General features: G+C 38.5%; 1 protein-coding gene across 1 annotated transcript in view; it reads right to left on the bottom strand.

Moving 5' to 3' along the window:
- The window catches only part of PAPPA (pappalysin 1), a 455318-nt gene that overhangs the window by 230837 nt on the left and 200616 nt on the right, over positions 1–23865 (bottom strand). The window contains exon 7 of the mRNA XM_040405874.1: positions 3139–3634. Within this exon, the coding sequence (XP_040261808.1) occupies positions 3139–3634 (496 nt within the window). The remainder of the gene's footprint in view (positions 1–3138; positions 3635–23865) is intronic.

Genomic DNA, 23865 nt, shown 5'->3' with positions numbered 1-23865 from the left:
GTAAAATTGTTATGCACTGACCATCTAATATACCTCCAGCCACATAATCACTTGTTCTCTTTCTGTCAGGAGAATGCATAATTTTTGGGGTCTGTACTCCACTGGCCTACAGTAACATTGTTATCCACTGAAAGTCTAATATAACCTCCAGCCACATAAACTTGTTCTTTTCTGTCAAGTGAAATGCCTAATTTTTGGGGCCCGTACTCCCGTGGCCTAAAATAAAAAATTTCTAGGCTCCAGCAGGGCACATTTTTGAGAGTTTCCCTTTAAGACGCATAAAAATGGCCCCTGATTAAAATACATATTTTTTGTGGGAATTTTTGTCATTGATCCCCCTCTGGTATGATACTGACCATGTTGTGGGACTATTTGTGCACTTCTAGTAAGTATTTTTTGGCTGCAAATATGACCTGAAGGTTTTTCAGGTTCGCCTGCCATTAAAGTGAATGGGGTCTGCCGCGAACGCGAACATTTTATCACGAACGCGCGTTCGTGAAACGTCCCGGCCGATGTTCGTCCATACTAGTTATGTCATATTGCCTTTTTGGGATTTCACTGCCCAGGCATATATGTGGAATTCTTCTACAGTATTTTAAATCAGCTTACTATATAATGGTATAATACCTGGAGATTCCATACTCTTCTGTAATATCTCAGTCCAATTGGTTGTTTTCTGTTTAGGTATAAACAAATTTCAATCCCATACTTAGATTTAAATCTTTTGAAAACTTTTAGATTTTTTCTTTTCTCATGGCATTATTATAATCTGGGCAATGCAGAATTTTATGATTTTGTCTCATTACGTTAATATGATCACATCTATCCCTAAATCTGCCTAGTAGCAAGATAACTGTCCCGGTAAGGGTGATTCTAAGCTTATATCTAGCTTAAATTTTCTGTAGTACTGAAGACAGAGGCTGAGGTATAACACTGCTAGTAATAATGTGGCATCTAATAAAATATAACAATGCTCAATATGAAAAAAAAAGGAATATAAATGTACAGGAGGCACTAGGATGGGCTGACAATAGTTCTACAGACAGTAAAGACGTAAACTTCCCTACCTTTCCTCTTGGCTAAGCATATCTCAAGATGTGTTTAGGGAGACTAACAGCTTTATAGAGCAACATGATATTCTGTCTATTCAATATGAATTTTGCCAGCATGTCACACTATTGTACTGAATATGTGTCATAAAAAAATTGGAATCTTTAACCAAATTGAGCAAAGCATTAAAAACTTCAAATCATATCTACAAACAACTGGTTCACAAGCATTTTGGAAGATCACTGTAATTTTAGTTAAGTAGAACCCCCAAAAGTTGGTGGTTATGAAATCAACATCTACAACTGAGGACTATTTTCTAATGTACTTGTGTAGGTTGCACAGTGTATGGTAGGTCACACATGTTAGCAATTATTTGATATTTTGTATGAGCTGTCATGAGCTGAATTTTATACCTAATTCGCCTCTTCAACATAAGAACACGTTGGCTTAATAAAATCCATACATGATATACGAGGGTTCTTCAATAAGATTTCACACTTTTGTTTTTAAAATCTATGTATTAAGAATTTTAAAACCTACTTATATTACTTTTCTACATAGTCACCTTGCTTTGTGATGCATTTATCCTACCATCATTCAAACCTTTTAATGCTTTTGGTTGGGCACACTCAACATTGCTGCTTTTACATACTCATCACTTGAAACATTTCCCCTTTGAGCACTCAAACAAGCTGAAAATCAGATGGCAGTAAATCTGGACTATAAGCTGTTCAATAACCTCTCACTTTAATTGTCAGAGGGTTTCCAATGTGTGGGTTGCAGAGTAGAGCAAACATTGTCGTGCAACGGCACAATTCCTTTTGACAGATTTTCTCTTCTTTCAGAGCAGATTGTGGGTTTCAATTCTCTCTGAAGCATGTCACAATACCCTGCACTTATGACAGTTGTTTCATGTTCCTGAAATGTTTTGAGAATAGACCCTTGAGAGTCCCAGAAGACGGTCTACATCAACTTTCCTGCCTGCAGTCCTGTCTTGAATTTCTTAGCTACATGAGATGCATTTTTTTCACAAATCCATTCCAAGGTTCTCTCTTCATTCCTCGTGGTCATGACTGTAGCTGGACGTCCAGAGCGCTCTTCATCCGTCATACTAGTACGGCCATTTTTCAAACATTGCAATCCACACATTAACCACTCTACGAGAGAGAACTTTATCCCCATACTGAGAAAACATGCAGAGAGGAATTTGTGCTCCTAGCACACCTTCTGTCCACAAAAAAATGCATGATAAAACACTGTCCCCTAGGTGCAATTTATATGGTTTCACAGCCATCTTCACCACAGTGTGACAACTCTTATACTAAACTGCAATATCAGCCAGCTTGCCAGACAGACTAGTCACATGACACTGTCAGACACAACCTCACCGTTTCCAACAAAAATGTGTGGAAACTTTTTGAAGACCCCTCGTATATATCTGCCATTTTTCTTCTTTTAAATGGTCACTAACTTTTCACACAGTTTTGCATAAGTCAACAATACAGATGGACCTTCAGCTCTCTTTTCTTCCCTACATTCTCCATAGTCGTCATTGGCCAACATGTAATCTGATCCTTTGGTAAGATGACAATCCATCTCTTCACTTCAGAGAATGTTATTTTAGAAAGGGGAGAGTAAAAGCTGATAAGTGGAAAAAAGCCATTTTCTGTAATGGTATATATTACAAAGTTTCTTAGATTCATTAGTACTATTGATTTATGCAAATACGTGTGAAGAAGTGAGTCTATCCTGTGTTCATTTCCTCAGCCCATTGATCTGATTAATATGTTGTTATTATTTGATAAAAATACAAAGTTTCACATGGTAAAAAGCTCAGATCAAAACCTAATCCATTTACCAGCATCTCAACACCCTATAGACATGCACACTCACCTTAGTGCTGCTTTTTTACAAATACATACTGTATACCATGTGTCCGAATATTTGTCACAAATTCACAATATATGCTGCCAGTGGTGCTGTAAACATACATTACATGTATAGTACTGTATATTTCTGTTAGCATGTGCAAAGTTTATCTTACTCATAACACTCAATTGCCTTGGCTTTTTGTAAACCAACACCTACCTGTCTATGTACCTTCTCTGAAGGCTGGAGGTCAAAGTAGACGTACCAGGTGGAAAAGGTGGGTCTCGAAGAACGTTGTAGTGAATTGGCTTGCAGTCTGCACACAAGGGACAGTCAGGCACCGAGGTGATCATAGCACCATCAATCTCCATTTGGTTATCCTTGGTGTAGATCTGAATGGCATATATCTCAACTTTAACGTGGTCTAACTGGATAGTCAGAGGAACATCACAAAAGATACTTTGAATGCCTAGTGATGAATTCTCTCCATTGACATAAAGAAGTTTGACTTCCACCTCTGCTCCATATGTGTATAAGTCTGTAGTTACAAATGTCACCCAAATTGTTAGAGTCTGTGGAACCACTGGGTATGTAATCTCCAGCTGCAGATAACATCCATGAGGCTCATTACAAACGGGAGGGACAGAGTTGTCATTGGCTCCAGGGCTCCATGTCCGGACACTTGTTTCACATGGCTGCTCAACATCAGGGCGTCCTGAAGTACATAAAATAATTTCAATCACTTCAAAACAGAAAAGTAACATTTAGAAATACTGTACATTGCATAGCTACATGGTCAGTAATTGCAATGTGGTATATTCATCCAGAGAAAGGCATACAACAATCTTCTATGATGCAAACAATGAGAATAAGAATAAATCCCTGGATTAATGATCTGTCTCAGTGTTCTCAAAAATCTGTATAAAACAATTGAAGAGCGCCTGTCAGCAGGATCAACCAAATTAAACCAGAAATACTGTCTGGTAGGGTTGATCCTGTTGATTACAATGATTAATGTCTTTTGAAAATTGGCTTCAGCATTCCTGATAAAAAAAATTAAAATTATGGATTTGTTGAACTGAGAGGTGGGGCTAGCCCTTCAAAAGTTATCAACATAGAAAGTTCAAAACTTCAAATTTCAAAGTTCTGTTCAGCACCAGGGACAACACATTGAACGTGTCAGACAGCTGTGCATCACAGGCAACATTCCCGCTGGTTGTTGTTGCAACTTTCTGTGTTGATAACTTTTGAAGCACAAGAGATATTGCAAATCTCATTGCTGCATTCGATTTCTGAGAACATTTTGCTCTTATTTGATACACTGCATGACCCCCTTCCCAATGGAAAAATTGTATCAAATCCAGCGACTTTCAAGATGGCGGCCATGTTCCGGAAAAAGCCTAAAAGATAGGCCCCCCCTCACCCATTACTTGCTGGGGTATTCAGATTTCATTTTCCCCTTTCATTTCTGAAATAAAAGGGTGTTGTGCTACTTTTGGCTCACCCTTTACATACAAAAATTACCAGTAGGAAAATAATTATCTAAAAAGGCAGATGAGAAACCACATTTCTAGCTGCACTGCATCTAAAACATATCTACAACTGCACAAGGAGTAACACTGTGTTTCTTTTTTTCTGATAATGATGTATACACTTTAACCTGTAATACTTTAATATGTGTGTGACATCTACTGTGTGCAATTTTTTTCATTATTATGTCAGATCAGGCACAAACTGTACTACATCACCAAGGCTACTTTCACACTAGTGTTTTGGCTTTCCGTTTGTGAGATCCATTCAGGGCTCTCAAAAGCGGTCCAAAACGGATCAGTTTTGCCCTAATGCATTCTGAATGGAAAAGGATTTGCTCAGAATGCATCAGTTTGCCTCCGATCAGTCACCATTCCGCTCTGGAGGCGGACACCAAAACGCTGCTTGCAGCCAATGGATCCGTCCTGGCAGGCAATGTAAGTCAATGGGGACGGATCCAATTTCTCTGACACAATCTGGCACAATTGAAAACGGATCCGTCCCCCATTGACTTTCAATGGTGTTTAAGACGGATCTGTCATGGCTATAGAAGACATAATACAACTGAAGCGTTTTTGCAGATCGATGGCAGATCCACAAAAAACGCTAGTATAAAAGTAGCCTAAGTTGTATATAGACATAATACAGCATCCATGGATGTGTATGTGACCTCTCTGTATGCCAGGGACATTGCTAGACTAAAACATTCGGGGCCTGGGCCCCTGATGTTTTGTCCCAGGCCCCGAATGTGCTGCCTGCCAGATAGATCCAACTGTATTGCCATCCTCAGGACAGCAATACAATTGAATCTAATGCACTGCAAGAGCTGAAGGACCTGTGATGACATCACAGTCCATGTGATCAGTTCTAAATGCAGTAGCTGAAAAGGACCTGGGATGATGTCACCACCATGTGACCATTGCAGGAGAGGACGGCTCAGCAGTGAAGAGAAGTCCTGGGAAGAAGCTGTGGTGAGGTCTGCTAGATGAGGAGAGGAAAGTGAAGGGGTAGATTACTCAGTGTGAGAGGCAGAGAAATGTTGGGAGTTGTAGTTATTTAACTGGGACTGTATGTTAGGGCTGAAGTTATTTACGTGGGACAGTGGGTGGAGTGATGTTATTTACATGGGTCTGATATTAAGGGGTGATTTTATTTACATGGGACTGTATGTTGAGGTGGCTGGGGAAGGGGTAATGTTATTTATGTGGGACTGTATTTTGGAGGGGGCTGTAGATAGAGAGGGATGTTATTTACATGGGACTGTACACTCACCTAAAGAATTATTAGGAACACCATACTAATACGGTGTTGGACCCCCTTTTGCCTTCAGAACTGCCTTAATTCTACGTGGCATTGATTCAACAAGGTGCTGATAGCATTCTTTAGAAATGTTGGCCCATATTGATAGGATAGCATCTTGCAGTTGATGGAGATTTGAGGGATGCACATCCAAGGCACAAAGCTCCCGATCCACCACATCCCAAAGATGCTCTATTGGGTTGAGATCTGGTGACTGTGGGGGCCATTTTAGTACAGTGAACTCATTGTCATGTTCAAGAAACCAATTAGAAATTATTTGAGCTTTGTGACATGGTGCATTATCCTGCTGGAAGTAGCCATCAGAGGATGGATACATGTTCTCATTCTGTTTACGCCAAATTCGGACTTTACCATTTGAATGTCTCAACAGAAATCGAGACTCATCAGACCAGGCAACATTTTTCCAGTCTTCAACAGTCCAATTTTGGTGAGCTCGTGCAAATTGTAGCCTCTTTTTCCTATTTGTAGTGGAGATGAGTGGTACCCGGTGGGGTCTTCTGCTGTTGTAGCCCATCCGCCTTAAGGTTGTGCGTGTTGTGGCTTCACAAATGCTTTGCTGCATACCTCGGTTGTAACAAGTGGTTATTTCAGTCAACGTTGCTCTTCTATCAGCTTGAATCAGTCGGCCCATTCTCCTCTGACCTCTAGCATCCACAAGGCATTTTTGCCCACAGGACTGCCGCATACTGGATGTTTTTCCCTTTTCACGCCATTCTTTGTAAACCCTAGAAATGGTTGTGCGTGAAAATCCCAGTAACTGAGCAGATTGTGAAATACTCAGACCGGCCCGTCTGGCACCAACAACCATGCCACGCTCAAAATTGCTTAAATCACCTATTTTTACCATTCTGACATTCAGTTTGGAGTTCAGGAGATTGTCTTGACCAGGACCACACCCCCAAATGCATTGAAGCAACTGCCATGTGATTGGTTGACTAGATAATTGCATTAATGAGAAATAGAACAGGTGTTCCTAATAATTCTTTAGGTGAGTGTATATTGGAGGGGGCTGGAGAGATGGTGTGATGGTATTTACATGGGACTCTATGGCGGAGGAGGGAAATGACATTATTTACAAGGGACTGTATGGCGGAGGGGCTGAAGAATTCTAATTTCTGAGGACAGTAAACCGAGGAATATAACTACAGGGGGCACTGCAGGGGCATTATAAATACTGGGGGCGCTTCAAGGCGAGCATTATAACAGTAGGGGGCAATATAAATTCTGGGGGCACTGTGTGTGTATTATAACAGTAGGGGCGATATAAATACTGGGGCATGTCAGGGTGAGCATTATAACAGTAGGGGGTATTAAAAATACTGGGGGCACTGTGGGGACATTTTAAATTCAGGGGACATTAAGCGTTCTTATTACTACTGGGGGCTCCATAGGAGGGACTTATAGATCCACATTATTTCTATTAAGAGCATTATGGGGGGCCTTATTACTACTGAAGGGGTCTGTAGAGAGCTTTATTACCACTGGGATAACAATATGGGGGCCTTATTTCTACTAGGGGCTCTGTAAGGACATTATTAATACTGGAGGGCTCTTCTACTAATGGAGGCACTCTTGGGGAGCACTATCACTGTTGGGGGCACTGTAGGGGGCAGTATTACTAATGAGGGCATTCTAGAAGGGAATTACTATTGTTGGGACTATGAGGAGTACTATTACTATGGGGGGCACTAATTTTTTTCAGGATAGTAGAGAAAAGTGAGGAAGCTAAGATGTCTGTGTTTCACACTCTGCAGAGACGAGGCGCGGCTGAGAGAAGTTGACCGGACCGAATGGAGAAGATGATGACAGAGAAGATCTACATTAGAGGAGACGTCACCTGGGAGGCTCTGGATGTGAAATGTACGTGCTGCTGTATAGCTGTATAGCAAGTACAGTAAAATGTCTTAAGTGCTAGTGTTTGTAGGGGGAGGGGTTTGGGGGGGGCGATTGGTTGACTTCGAGAATTGGGCAATATTTATCTTTTGAGACCCTAGCAACGCCCCTGCTGTATGCATTGTTTTCTGGTATGGATCAGACAAAACCAACTCTGCCATGCTATATCTGATGCCTATTATGGAGATATTGACTCCTAAAAGTAATGCTCCTAGGGTAGACTATATCCATAAAGTAGTGCAGTACAGGGGCACTACATGATGCCCTACAGGTTATTTCATTTAAAAAAATCCAGAACTGCCAAATAAACACATAGCTAACCCTTTCTCTCTACCATTATCACTTGCATCCTATGTGATAGAATCTGACCTGAAACACAAAATATTTAATAAAATATGAAATAGATCTCCCTATAGTTTGTCATCTGAAGGCAAAGTTCAAAACTTTCAACATCTATACTTGCTATTCATTTCCACTATTTAGCAGCTAGAACACACAAATCTTGTTATTAGGCAAGTCACTTGTCTTCATCGATATACACTACTCTCATTCATTCCTCTGCAGCACATATTTCAGACAAGCAAAATATCAGCTGTATAAATATGAGGAAAAAGCATGTCTCAGACATTGACTGCTTCCCTTCATCAAACAGAAAATTTTAATATTGCAGACATTTTTCCTAAATTACATGATAATCTGTACGTGGAAACTGTAGTTAGGTTTGTTCACATAAATGTTTAGTACTCAAATATCAGCAAATATTAGGAAAACAAAATGCAAAAATGCAGATAGATATAGATAGGTGATAGATAGATAGATACATAGATACATAGATAGATAGATAGATAGATAGATAGATAGATAGATAGATAGACCAAAAGTGTTATGGATTGTACGCATAAATGTTTAGTACTCAAATGTAAGCAAATATAGTAAAATGTAAAATAGTGGAAAAACACTATGACGCAAATAAATTACATATGAACTCTGGAGAAATTGTCTAGCCTCCAATTCAACCATTTTCCGGAGCTATTCTGATATCTTAAGTACAAGGTGTCAAGTGCCAGGAACAAAGGTCAGCCAAGCTGAAACACCTGCTCCATTTAATAGGAATCACAAGCAAAACCATTGGGCTTAGAAGGAGAGTAATTACATTATAGGAGGGGAAGATAGTGCAGATAGAGACCTGGGGCAAGGTAATGGAACCTGGGGAGGAATGGAAGGAGGGACTAGAACAGTTCAGAAGGAAAGGTGTAGGGTAAAGCCTGACTAATAAAACTGGGGAACTGAAATTAGTGATGTGTGAGGAGGACTATGGCCTAGTGGGAATAACTGAGACATGGCTGGATGATAGCTATGACTGGGCAGTTAATGTACAAGGTTACAGTCTGTTTAGAAAGGATCACCAAAACCAGAGAGGGGGAGGGGCCTGCCTTTATGTAAAGTCCTGTCTAACGCCCACAATACGAGAAGATATACGGTAAGTCAGGGACATGAACATGTGGAGTCACTATGGGTAGAAATACATGGAGGCAAAAACAATAATAAATTACTAAAAGGAGTTTTTTATAAACCAGCTAATATACCAGAGTCCACAGAAAATCTTCTACTAAACGAGATAGAGAAGGCGGCAAATCATAATGAGGTGGTTATTATGGGGAATTTCAACTACCCAGATATAGACTGGGAAACTGAAACTTGTATATCTCATAAAGAAAACAGGTTCTTGGCAATAACCAAAGACAATTACCTTTCCCAACTGGTTGAGGACTCGACTAGAGGGATGGCCATACTAGACTTAGTATTAACCAATAGACCTGACAGAACACCAGAGAAGTGCAGGTTGGGGGACACCTGGGAAATAGTGTCCATAAAGTAATAACCTTTCAATTATCATTAAAAGAGTGTCTCTTCAGGGAGGAACAAAAATACCAAACTTCAAAAAAGCTAAATTTTGCCAACTAGGAGAAGCCATAGCCCTAACAAACTGGGACAAAGTCCGAAAAAAAATAAAAAATAAATAAAAATCAGCCACAAAATGGGATATTTTTAAAAGCATCCTAAAATCTAATTGTGAGAGGTACATACCTTATGGGAATAAAAGGTTAAGGAACAAGAAGAAACCAATGTGGATAAATAGAACTGTAAAGAAAGCAATAAATGACAAAAAGAAAACATTTAAATCACTAAAAAACAAGCGGCCAAACTAGAGACCGAGAGATTAATTGCGAAAGAGAGCAAAACTAACCCAAAAATGTTCTTCAACTACATAAATGGTAAAAAGTATAAATCTGAAGGTGTCACCCCTTTACAGAGTGATGGGGGAGGGGGGAGTTGCAGAGAGCAGGAGAAAGGAGGAGAAAGCAAAGCTATTAAATATTTTTTTCTCCACTGTATTCACTGAAGAAAATAAACTGTCAGATGAAATGCAGAATGTAAAAGTAAATTCCCCATTAAAAGTGCACTGTCTGATCCAGGAAGAAGTACAGCGGCGTCTTAAAAAGATTAAAATAGACAAATCGCCAGGACCAGATGGCATACACCCCCGTATCCAAAGAGAATTAAGTAATGTCATAGTCAGACCCTTATTTCTGATATTTAAGGACTCTATATTGACAGGGAGTGTTCCACAGGAAATGTGGTGCCAATATTTTAAAAGGGTCAAAAAACAGAGCCCGGAAACTATAGGCCAGTAAGGGTAACATCGGTAACATCCGTCGTGGGTAAACTGTTTGAAGGTTTTCTATGTGCTATCCTGGAGCACCTCAATGAAAATAAGCAAATAATGCCATATCAGCATGGATTCATGAGGGATCGGTCATGTCAAACTAATTTAATCTGTATGAGGAAGTAAGTTCTAGACTTGACAGCGGTGAATCAATGGATGTCGTATATCTGGACTTCTCCAAAGCATTTGACACTGTACTGCATAAAAGGTTAGTATATAAAATGAGAATGCTCGGACTGGGAGAAAATGTCTGTATGTGGGTAAGTAACTGGCTCAGTAATAGAAAACAGAGGGTGGTTATTAATGGTACACACTCAGATTGGGTCACTGTCACTAGTGGAGTGCCTCAGAGGTCAGTACTGGGCCCTATCCTCTTAGTAACATAGTAACATAGTACATAAGGCCGAAAAAAGACATTTGTCCATCCAGTTCGGCCTGTTATCCTGCAAGTTGATCCAGAGGAAGGCAACAAAAAAAAAACTGTGAGGTAGAAGCCAATTTTCCTCACTTTAGGGGAATAAAAAATTCCTTCCCGACTCCAATTAGGCAATCAGAATAACTCCCTGGATCAACGACCCCTCTCTAGTAGCTATAGCCTGTAATATTATTACACTCCAGAAATACATCCAGGCCCCTCTTGAATTCCTTTATTGTACTCACCATCACCACCTCCTCAGGCAGAGAGTTCCATAGACTCACTGCTCTTACCGTAAAGAATCCTCTTCTATGTTTGTGTACAACCCTTCTTTCCTCCAGACGCAGAGGATGTCCCCTCGTCACAGTTACAGTCCTGGGGATAAATAGATGATGGGATAGATCTCTGTACTGACCCCTGATATATTTATACATAGTAATTAGATCTCCCCTCAGTCGTCTTTTTTCTAAAGTGAATAACCCTAATTTTGATAATCTTTCAGGGTACTGTAGTTGCCCCATTCCAGTTATTACTTTAGTTGCCCTCCTCTGGACTCTCCAGCTCTGCTATGTCTGCCTTGTTCACAGGAGCCCAGAACTGTACACAGTATGCCATGTGTGGTCTGACTAATGATTTGTAAAGTGGTAGGACTATGTTCTCATCACGGGCATCTATGCCCCTTTTGATGCAACCCATTATCTTATTGGCCTTGGCAGCAGCTGCCTGACACTGGTTTTTGCTTAGTTTGCTGTTTATTAAAATTCCTAGATCCTTTTCCATATCCTCTTCAATATATTTATTAATGATCTTGTAGAAGGCTTGCACGGAAAAATATTAATTTTTGCAGATGACACTAAACTGTGTAAAGTAATTGACATGGAGAAGTACAGTATACTGCTACAGATGGATCTGGAAAGTGGCAGTTGAGGTTTAACACTGACAAATGTAAGGTTTTGCACATGGGTAGGAATAATGCAAGTCACCCGTACATACTAAATGGTAAAACACTGGGTAACACTGACATGGAAAAGGACCTAAGAATTTTAGTGAACAGCAAACTAAGTTGTAAAAACCAGTGTCAGGCAGCTGCTGCCAAGGCCAATAAGATAATGGTTTGCACCAAAAGGGGCATAGATGCCGTGATGAGAACACAGTCCTACCATTTTACAAATCACTGGTCAGACCACACATGGAGTACTGTGTACAGTTCTGATCAACCTATGAACAAGGCATACATAGCAGAGCTGGAGAGGGTTCAGAGGAGGGCAACTAAAGAAATAACTGGAATGAGGGAACTACAGTACCCTGAAAGATGATCAAAATTAGGGTTATTCACTTTAGAAAAAAGACGACTGAGGGGAGATCTAATTACTATGTATAAATATATCAGGGGTCAGTACAGAGATCTCTCCTGTCATCTGTTTATCCCCAGGACTGTGACAAGTGGACACCCTCTGCGCCTGGAGGAATGAAGGTTTGTACACAAACATATAAGAGGATTCTTTACGGTAAGAGCAGTGAGACTATGGAACTCTCTGCCTGAGGAGGTGGTGATGGTGAGTTCACTAAAGAGTTCAAGAGGGGCCTGGATGTATTTCTGGAGTGTAATAATATTACAGGCTATAGCTACTAGAGAGGGGGCATTGATCCGGGGAGTTATTCTGATTGCCTGATTGGAATCGGTAAGGAATTTTTTTCCCCTTAAGTGGGTAAAATTGGCTTCTACTTCACAGTTAGTTTTTTTTGCCTTCCTCTGGATCAACTTGCAGGATAACAGGCCGAACTGGATGGACAAATATCTTTTTTCGGTCTTATATACTATGTTACTGTGTTACTATGGTACTTAGAAAACCTTAGAAAACAGATTAGGCTGGGTTCAAATCACCGTTTTGTTTTCCGTTCTTCTGATCCGTGAGAAGAACAGAAAAAACAACAACAAAAAAAACGATCCTGTATTTTAACCGTCCACTGTGCTCATTATTAGGCTTAAGCAAATTGGGTTCCGATTGCTGTATCCGAACCCAATTCATTTGAAAACTTTGTTAAGAATATGTGCTATGTACGTCCTTCTATAAAATGTATTGCCTCCACAGAGGTCTTTCTAACATTTCAGCAAATATCGCGAGACATAGGCTACTTTCACACTAGCGTTTTTACTGGATCCAGCAGGGTTCAGCAAAAACGCTTCCGTTACCGATAATACAACTATCTGCATCCATTATGAATGGATCCGGTTGTATTATCTTTAACATTGCCAAGACGGATCCGTCATGAACCCCAATGCAAGTCAATGGAGAACGTATCCGTTTTCTATTGTGTCAGAGTGTGTCAGAGAAAACTGATCCTCCCCCATTGACTTGCAGTGTGGGTCATACCGGATCCGTCAAAAAATGAGACCCTACCTAAGACAATCGGTCAAAAATTAAAAAAGCTATCACTTTCAGACAATGGAGACACTAAAATATGATTATTTTTTTGCTTCAAAATTGCTATTATTGTGCTAAAGTGAAATAAATAAAACAAAGTATACATATTTGGTATTGCTGCATCCGTAACAACCTGCTCTATAAAAATTCCCCATGACCTAACCCCTCAGGTGGACACCGTAAAAAAAAAAAAAAAAAAACAGTGCCAAAAAAGCTGTTTTTTGTCACCTTACATCACAAAAATTGCAACACTAAGCGATGTCCTCCAAAATAGTACCAATCAAGCCGTCACCTCATCCCGCAAAAAATTAGACCCTAACTAAGAAAATCGGTCAAAAAATAAAAAAGCTATAGCTCTTAGACTATGGAGACACTAAAACATCATTTTTTAGGTTTCAAAAATGCTATTATTGTGTAAAACTTAAATAAATAAGACAAATTATACATATTAGGTATTTTCACATCCGAATCTATCTGCTCTATAAAAATATCACATGAACTAACCCCTCAGGTGAACGCTGGAAAAATAAATAAATAAAAACTGCCAAAATGACCAATTTTTTGGTCATCATGCCCCATAAAGTGTAATAATGAATGATCAAAAAATTATATGTACCCAAAAATTGTACCAATAAAATTGCCAAAACAGCCTTGCCTCACAAAAAACATAATATATAGAGCAATTAAAAATCATATGTACTCCAATATAGTACCAATAAAACTGGCACCTTATCCCTAGTTTCCAAAATGGGGTCACTTTTTGGGAGTTTCTACTGTAAGGGTGCTTGAGGGGAGCTTAAAATGGGACATGGCATCCAAAAATCAGTCCAGCCTTCCAAAAACCATATGGCGTTTCTTTCCTTCTGCGCCCTACCATGTGCCCTTACATCGGCTTCAGACCACATGTGGGGTGTTTCTGTAAACTGCAGAATCAGAGTAATAAATGTTGAGTTTTGTTTTGCTGTTAACCCTTGATGTGTTAAAGAAAAAATGGATTAAAATAGAAAATCTGCCAAAAAAGTGAAATTTTGAAATTTCATCTCCATTTCCATTAATTCTTGTGGAACACCTAAAGAGCTAACAAAGTTTGTAAAATCAGTTTTGAGTAGCTTGAGGGGTGTAGTTTCTATAATGGGGTCATTTATGGGGGATTTCCACAATGTAAGCCCCACAAAGTGACTTCAGACCTGAACTGGTCCTTAAAAAGTGGGTTTTGGAAATTTTCTTTAAAATTTTAAGAATTGCTTCTAAAATTCTAAGCCTTCTAACGTCCTAAAAGAATAAAATGACATTTACAAAATGATGCCAACATAAAGTAGACATATGGGGAATGTTAAGTAATAAATATTTTATGAGGTATCACTTTCTGTTTTAAAAGCAGAGAAATTGAAATTTAGAAAATTGCAAATTTTTCAAATTTTTGGGTAAATTTGGGATATTTCACAAATAAAGGTGAAATATATTGACTCAAATTTATGACTATCATGAAGTACAATATGTCACGAGAAAACAGTCTCAGAATGAATTGGATAAATAATAGTGTTCCAAAGTTATTACCCCATAAAGTGACACATGTCGGATTTTAAAAAAATGGCCTGGGCAGGAAGGTGAAAACTGGCCCGGGGTGTAAAGGGTTAATGGATGTTTAAAATACAGTATCCGTGTTTTTGTTTATTTTTCTGTTCTTCTGACGAATCAGAAGAATGGAAAGCAAAATGGTGATGTGAACTCAGTGTATAAATATATAGTTGTGCCTGCGCTGTCGCTCAATAGTTATCTCTATATGCACTAGGCAGATAGAGTCGCTGCTAGGTACCTAGATGGATGTCGGCTGCTCCGATCCCAAAAAAACAATCAAAGATTGTAAAATTGATATTTTGGTACCAGCGCTGGAATAGGAAAAAGAACAGGGGATAGTTTATATAAAATTTTGATTTGCTAATAGACGATTACCTGTTCCAGTAAGGCAGTAACTTGGTGTCAGGTAAGTTGTATGGCGGGTATCCAGTCCAGCGATGTAGTGGAATAACTCGCAGTGCTTCTTGCTCGACCTCAAAGCGCGTGCGCCTCCCCGGCCGGTGGATGGCGTACGCGCGAAGGAGCTATGTTAGTATAAGGTTCCGGAGCGTGTAATGTGACGTCACAACAGTCCTACGGAGAGATCCAGAGACCAAAAAGCGATCCTACGCGTTTCGAAGCCTACGGGCTTCTTCGTCAGGGATAATTGCTATGTTTGCTCCCTGGATTAAATAGGTGCCCGGTCCCCATGGCAACTGCTATAGTTTATATCGGCCGTATTCCCGCATGTGATCCTAAATAGGTTAGTGTTAAGATGCGATTATTTGTAAATTCAGCAAACAGTAGTTTAGGTTCCGTAAGTTTTCTAGTGTCAGCTCTTCAGAATGCAAATAATTCCATTTCTCGATTCAAGCCATTTGGTGCTAGGCTGTTCAATCTAAATATCCATTTGCTTTCGCACCGTGACATCTGTTTAATGAAGTCCCCACCTCTCGCATTTAATTTGACTTTTTCAATGCCCCCAAAAATGGAACCGGTGAAATTGCCTGCATGATGTTGGGCATAATGGTGGGACAGGGGGTGGCAATATGTTATTTAGATGCTCCCCCATCCTAATCTTTAATTCCCGTTTGGTTCGACCCACATATAATTTAAGACAGGGGCATTTAATAAAGTATATTACTCCATGAGTATTACATGAGATGTAGTGATTGATTTTATATAAATGATGTTTATCCCCTATTTCTGTGATAGGGAATTTTGTTGTACCGTATTTAATTTTCTTGCAATTTTTGCACAATTTACATGGAAAAAAACCTTTTTGTACTATATGAGTAGATTTATTTATTTGAGCTTGTTTCAGGGTGGGTGCTATCATCGTGGCCAAATTTGAAGCCTTCCTGAATATAAAGGTAGGATTCATGGGAATCCTGTCTCCTATTAGTTTGTCTTGTCGTAACATTTCCCAGTGTTTTCTAACAATTCTCTTGAGGGTTGGTGCCCCTTCACTATATGTAGTGATTATCGGAATTTTGATAGGGGCACTAGCACAGTCGTTTTCATAGGTTTTTGAGGGGTCCTGCAGTTTGTCCTGGAGTAATAGGTTACGGTCTACCTCTCTAATATGTTTAATAGTTGGTTCTAAATCCTCCATTTTGTACCCCTTCTCAATAAATTTTGTATTTAGATCTATGATTTCTTCCTCAAAGTGAGTGATATCTGTGCAATTCCTGCGTATCCTGATATATTGACTTCGGGGGATATTAATAAGCCATGTGGGTAGATGGCAGCTTCTAAGAGGGATAAAGCTGTTACAATCAGTGGGCTTACAATATGTCTTTGTGTGAATCTGCCCTTTCTCAATATATATTGTAAGGTCTAGGAAATTTACTTGCTGTTTACTGCAATTAGGTGTGAACTCTAAATAAAATTCATTTTTATTTAAATCATTTAAAAGTGGTTCAATTCGGATTCTCCACCCTTCCAAATAAAAACAATATCATCAATAAAACGTTTCCAGAGGACCAGATTCGCACCGAGCCTGCCATGGGGAAAAATGGCGGTATCCTCCCAATGGCCCATGTATAGATTTGCGAAACTCGGTGCAAATCTGGTCCCCATCGCTGTACCCCATGTCTGCAAATAAAACTCATGATTACATTTAAAATAATTGTGTGTGAGGATGAACATGACACAATTTCCAATAAACTTTATTTCCTTGGGCATATTCCCATCTTTTTCTAAAAAAATATTCTGTTGCTGTCCTACCTTTTGTGTTTTCGATAACAGTATATAAGGAGGTGACATCCAGGGTCCCCAAGATGTAGCCATCCTCCCATTTTACATCTTCCAGAAGTTGTAGAATATGTTTGGTATCTTTAAGATACGCTGGAAGTTTCTGTACATGGCATTGTAGCAAGGTATCCATGTATTTAGATAGATTAGCTGTCAGGCTATCAATTCCCGAAATAATTGGACAGCCAGGTGGATTCGTTTGACTTTTGTGGATTTTAGGCAAATAGTAAAAGATAGAAATCTTAGGGCATTGGTTATTTATATATGCCGCTTCTTCAGAAGTTAATATGCCCTTTGTTTTTCCTTTTTTAGTAAGTGATCCAAGTTGGTGTTTGTATATATTTGTCGGGTCAAAATTCAATTTTTTGTATGTTTTCTTATCATTAAGGAGTCGTGTTGACTCCCTATTATAAGAATCCTCGTCCAAGATGACTATCCCTCCCCCTTTATCTGCAGGCCTTATCACAATTTTATTATTAGTTTGTAATGTCCGGATGTAATGTCCGGATGTAATGTCCGGATGGCTTTTTTTTCCCAAAGAGATACATTTTGGGGGCCCGATCGTTTATTATTGGGATTGATTCTACGTAGATCTCTCAGTACCAGGGTTTGAAATGCAGTGAATGCATCAGAATATTCACCCAAGGGATTAAAATTCGATTTGGGTCTCAATGTTGTATGTAGAGGAGTCCTGGTTGAAGTACCTGGGTCCTCAACATTCTGTCGCCCAATGTCATCTGTAGTCTGACATTTGGCTTGTCGCTTATTTTCTATTGGTTTGATGTTAGATTGCGGATTATTCTTATTTCTTCTAGAAAGTGTTATACTGGCTTTCTGGGTAAATTTGTTAATATTAGGACATGGGGTATCTTTCATTTTTATAAAATATTTTTTCAAAGCCAAATTTCTTAGAAATTTCTTTATACCTACAAACGCATAGAACGGGCAAAATTTTGAAGTAGGGGCGAATTTGAGACCCTTCTCTAATAGGGCCAACTCATTGTCCTTCAGGGTATAGCTACTAAGATTATATATGCCCTGCCCTTTCTTACGTTTGGTTAAAAGCTTCTTGGTTAACCCTTTACCTCTTGTACCTCTTTTTGTTTTTTTCTTTGGGAAGGTCTTGCCTGAAAAAAATCCCTTTTTATTGTCTTTCTTTTTATTATATTATCCGTTTTTTAAAGTTTTTCTTTAACTCGTCTATTAGTATTCGTTTTCACTATTGAACTATAACTTTTCGGAGAGGTATTGTTAGACGTTTGGTGATGCATTCCAGTATTTGTTGTTCCTTCATGATGTGTTTGAACATGATTATCTCTACTTTCTACTGTATCAATGGAGTCATTGTGATTTTGGTCTTTACCCAATGACTCCAATATATCATACCGATTGTTAGTTTGTATAGATCCATTGGTTCTAATTGCCTGTATCACCACCTTAGGTACTAGGGGCTGTTGTTCAGGTGAACTATGTGTGTTACTCATTGTTGCGGATTGTTTATTGTGTCTTTTTGTCTCAATATAAGTTAAATTGTCATTAGAGTTGTCATCATAGACTGAAAAATCGCTATAACACGTATCCTGATCTTCGCACATAGTTTTATCTATTGTATTATAATGGGTACTACCACTGTGTTCTATATCTGTTACGATCCTATCTCTGATCCCTGTTGGTGTTGTTAAGTCCCTATCAAATTTCTTTGTTTTGGTATTAATAATTTCATTCTCTTTCGTTCTTATCCGTGTTTTAATAGATCTAGAAATTTTAATTATTTCTTTGTGATTTTTATATGGTTTGAGATTTTCAAACAGTTCCTTTATTTTTCGATTTATTTTAATTAGTCCAACTCTTCTTTTTTCTATAATAAACAATACTGTTCTTTTAGAAAATTCATGGAATAATAAATTCCATTCTTCAATAATTTCCGGGCCACCTAGGTCACTTGTTAGTGCTTTATGAATTTGGAGTCCCTTTGGTATTTTATCGGATTCCAAATATCTTTCTAGTGATGCCATTTCCCATAAGTCTCTCATTTCTGTAATTAGAAGCCTTTCAAGCTTTTTAATACCTACCAGGGCTTCCTCAATGTTGTCTCCATGTATGTCACAGACCTCTGGAGAGAGTTTGGGTTTATTAAAGAAGGACTGAACAAATTTAATACGGTCCTGGCGGTCTCCCCATAATTCACTCATAGTAGACCAATGATAATATGTATACAGGTAGATCAGTGATAGTATGTATACAGGTGAACCAGTGATAGTATGTATACAGGTGGACCAGTGGTAGTCCACCTGTATACATACTGAATTTACAAATAATCGCATCTTAACACTAACCTATTTAGGATCACATGCGGGAATACGGACGATGTAAACTATAGCAGTTGCCATGGGGACCGGGCACCTATTTAATCCAGGGAACAAACATAGCAATTATCCCTGACGAAGAAGCCCGTAGGCTTCGAAACGCGCAGGATCGCTTTTTGGTCTCTGGATCTCTCCGCAGGACTGTTGCGACGTCACATTACACGCTCCAGAACCTTATACCAACATAGCTCCTTCGCGCGCAGGCCAGCCACCGGCCGGGGCGGCGCACGCGCTTTGAGGTCGAGCAAGAAGCACTGCGAGTTATTCCACTACATCGCTGGACTGGATACCCACCATACAACTTACCTGACACCAAGTTACTGCCTTACTGGAACAGGTAATCGTCTATTAGCAAATCGAAATTTTATAAAAACTATCCCCTGTTCTTTTTGCTATTCCAGCGCTGGTACCAAAATATCAATTTTACAATCCTTGATGTGAACTCAGCCTTATTTTTATAAACACATGGAACGTGCATAATGTCTGGCGGTCCAGACAAGTGTGTCCGTATCGGTTATGTCAGATGCCAACAACTTGGGTTAATGGAGGATACTGTCAATTTATACACTTTTTTTCTAAACAGTAGCACACAAAGAGGTCAGTAGTACTTAATAAGTCTGTGATTAAAACAAGTGGAGCTTGGGTTTAAGAAGAGCAGTGGAAATGCTCCCATTGCACCAAAAGACTAATTTGTACATGAAGAAAAAGTATCATAACTAGTGTTGATCGAGCATGCTTGGCCGAAGTTTGGCTCAAGTCAGTGTATTTAAATCTAATTTAACCTCTATTTCTGAAATGTTTCTGGCAGGATTCAAATTCACAACCTTCTACATTACAGCCAAGAATGTTAACCACTACACTATAGAGCTGCATGACCAGTCTCTAAAAAAAAAAAAAAATGAGACTTCTGCTGTATAGGAATACTTAGTAGCAGTAAGTATTCCTATACAGCAGAAGTCTCATATTTTATGTTTTTTTTATAACTGGCCATGCAGCTCTATAGTGTAGTGTTTAAGGTTCTTGGCTGTAATGTAGAAGATGGTGATTTAAAAAAATCCCACCAGCATCATTTCAGAAATAGAGGCTAAATTAAATTTATATATTTTATATTTTTTTAGTAATTGTAAAAAATGTGTAATTACTATATATATATATATATATATACATACAGTACAGATCAAAAGTTTGGACACACCTTCTCATTCAAAGAGTTTTCTTTATGTTCATGACTATGAAAATTGTAGATTCACACTGAAGGCATCAAAACTATGAATTAACACATGTAGAATTATATACATAACAAACATAGTCCCCTGAAATGGTTTTCACTTCATAGGTGTGCCCTGTCAGGCTTAATAAGTGGGATTTCTTGCCTTATAAATGGGGTTGGGACCATCAGTGGCGTTGAGGAGAAGTCAGGTGGATACACAGCTGATAGTCCTACTGAATAGACTGTTAGAATTTGTATTATGGCAAGAAAAAAGCAGCTAAGTAAAGAAAAACGAGAGGCCATCATTACTTTAAGAAATGAAGGTCAGTCAGTCAGCCGAAAAATTGGGAAAACTTTGAAAGTAAGGGCTATTTGACCATGAAGGAGAGTGATGGGGTGCTGCGCCAGATGACCTGGCCTCCACAGTCACCGGACCTGAACCCAATCGAGATGGTTTGGGGTGAGCTGGACCGCAGAGTGAAGGCAAAAAAGGCCAACAAGTGCTAAGCATCTCTGGGAACTCCTTCAAGACTGTTGGAAGACCATTTCAGGGGACTACCTCTTGAAGCTCATCAAGAGAATGCCAAGAGTGTGCAAAGCAGTAATCAAAGCAAAAGGTGGCTACTTTGAAGAACCTACAATATGACATATTTTCAGTTGTTTCACACTTGTTTGTTATGTATATAATTCCACATGTGTTAATTCATAGTTTTGATGCATTCATAGTCATGAAAATAAAGAAAACTCTTTGAATGAGAAGGTGTTTCCAAACTTTTGGTCTGTACTGTATATATAATCATACTTCTGATATATATGAATGCATAATATGTAGGAAACTACTATTGATGTTTTAGCCATAATATATTTACATATATTATAATATATTATATATTCTAAATATATAATAATATATGTAAATAAATTATGGCTAAAAAGTTATATATATGTTTAAATTTAATTTAGCCTCTATTTCTGATGGGATTCGAACTCACAACTTCTACATTACAGCATAGAATGTTAACCACTACACTATAGGGCTGCATGGTCAGTTACCTAAATAAAAGAAAAGAAAAATATGAGACTTCTGCTGTATAGGAATACTTACTACTAATAAGTATTCCTATACAGCAGAAGTCATATTATTATTATTTTTTTTTTTTATGGCCATGCAGCTCTATAGTGTAGTGGTTAAGATTCTTGGCTGTAATGTAGAAGGTTGTGAGTTAAAATCCCATCAGAAACTTTTCAGAAATAGAGGCTAAATTAGATTTAAATACACTGGGTGTGCCCAAGCACTGACTCCATATATGGACATAGCTATATATGGAGTCAGAGCAGGCACTCCTAAGCCGAACTAGAGTCCCAACAATCTCCCCTTTTCAGAGCAGGGGGTGCCCGGTTTAATGCTCGGGTTCTCCCATTGACTTCCATTGTGCTCGGGTGTTCTGTAGAGCACCCGAGTATCGGGAAGTGTTCTACTCGAGCACACGAGCACTTTGGTGCTCGATCAACACTAATCATAACTCATGAATGGAGCCTCAGATCAACAAAATAAAACTTGTGTTTTAATCAGGTGAATCACAGCTATATGTCTATACAAACAGTTGGATAGGTAGGTTGCTGGTGACAGATTCTCTTCTGCCCCATCCAGACTATGATCAAGGAAATCATGGTACTGTATAATTTCACATACTCTATGGCTTGCCTGAAAAATTTCAAAAATTACTAATTTACTCAATTATAAGTCTTTTACTGCCTCTTTATTAGTATTGAATCTTAAGGTAACCATGAGAACTGTAACTATCTAATGATTATTCATGCCCACCCTCCTGAATAGCATCAGTCTAGCTATACAGAGGCTGCAGTTATAGGTTAGGTACAATACCACTGGGTTCATGAAAATTATATACTGTAGCTAATTTTTTACTTCTTTTGCTCAATGAATACACTTAAAAAAATATAATAACCTTTTAATTTTCACATTGATGCAAGGATTACATTTTTGCAGGACAAGTTGTAGTTTATGTTGCATCCATTACAATTATATCATTACAATTATCCTAAACATTTGGGTACAAACAACTTTTAAATCACTATTACATTTTTTAGACAGGATTACCCAAAACCCACCACCATGTGGAATAATTGACAGGGTAACTTTATTATGCCAGTTACTGCAAAACCAATTTTATTTTCACTATTTTTGCTCAATAATATATATTTTTTAATTTTTGTTCAATGGCAATATTTTTAGGTATATATGACTTTTTGATCACTTTTTATTGCCTTTTTGGAGGTAGGAGGAACAAACGCAACAAGTCTAGCCCTTTTTAAAAAAAATAACTTTTGTGCCTCCACATAACTTTGGCTCTTCCTCCAGCAGCGCAGGCACAATTAAGAATGGTGTCTAAGTTGCCGGGCTTAATAGATGTGCCCCTGATTATGTATATATGGACACTGCACAGTGCCACTTCTCTTGTCCTGTATAATGGGTGCAATTTTCCGTATTTGCTCTTATTCTGTATATATGGATTAGAGGTGACCAAACATTCCATATTCCTATTATGGTGACCAGTTAATATATGTGAGGACTAATGTAGGCTAGGCAATGCTCCTCTTGGTTTCTGGGGAAAATATTTGCAAATTAGTATGTCTAACAGCTGGCATCAGAGAGAATTACTTTATCTTATTTGCATAGCATTTGGTTTTTGGGGAAAATATTTCAATTAGATTTTCTGACATAAAGGATAATAAAGGTAATTCTTTCTAATGCCAACTGATGCTAGACATACTAATTTGTATATATATTTTCCCAGAAACCCAGAGGAGTGTTGCCTATTCTATCAGAGTCATCATATAGATTACTGGTCTCCATAATAAAAAGAATACCCAGCCAGAGGTCCCACCAAGGCCTCTAAACTAGAAAAGTTGATTCTATCTGCTCTGCTCTGATAAAGGGCCTTTGTTCTAAAAGAGCTAGTTGCAGATGTGAGGCTGGCTTAGCTATTTGTCTAGTCAAGTCAGTTTAAAAGGCTGAGCAATGACTGGAAGGCTATGCTGTAGTTGTGAAACACTCAGCTTTTGTTAATCTTTTTTTGGAAAGAAAACTGAATTGCACATTTTTTTTACATGTGGGTCTCTCTCTTGAACTGCAAAATGTCTGAGTTTGTTCGAATCCAATTCTTTTTATTATTTTATTTTATTTTAGGATGAAATCCATATTGATAGAATTGATTTGCTCATCT

The sequence above is a fragment of the Bufo bufo genome, chromosome 8 (assembly GCF_905171765.1).
Source record: "Bufo bufo chromosome 8, aBufBuf1.1, whole genome shotgun sequence".
NCBI classification, from domain to species: domain Eukaryota; kingdom Metazoa; phylum Chordata; class Amphibia; order Anura; family Bufonidae; genus Bufo; species Bufo bufo.
The sequence above is the reverse complement of the archived record's forward strand: the minus strand, read 5'-3'. Positions and strand labels throughout refer to the sequence as shown.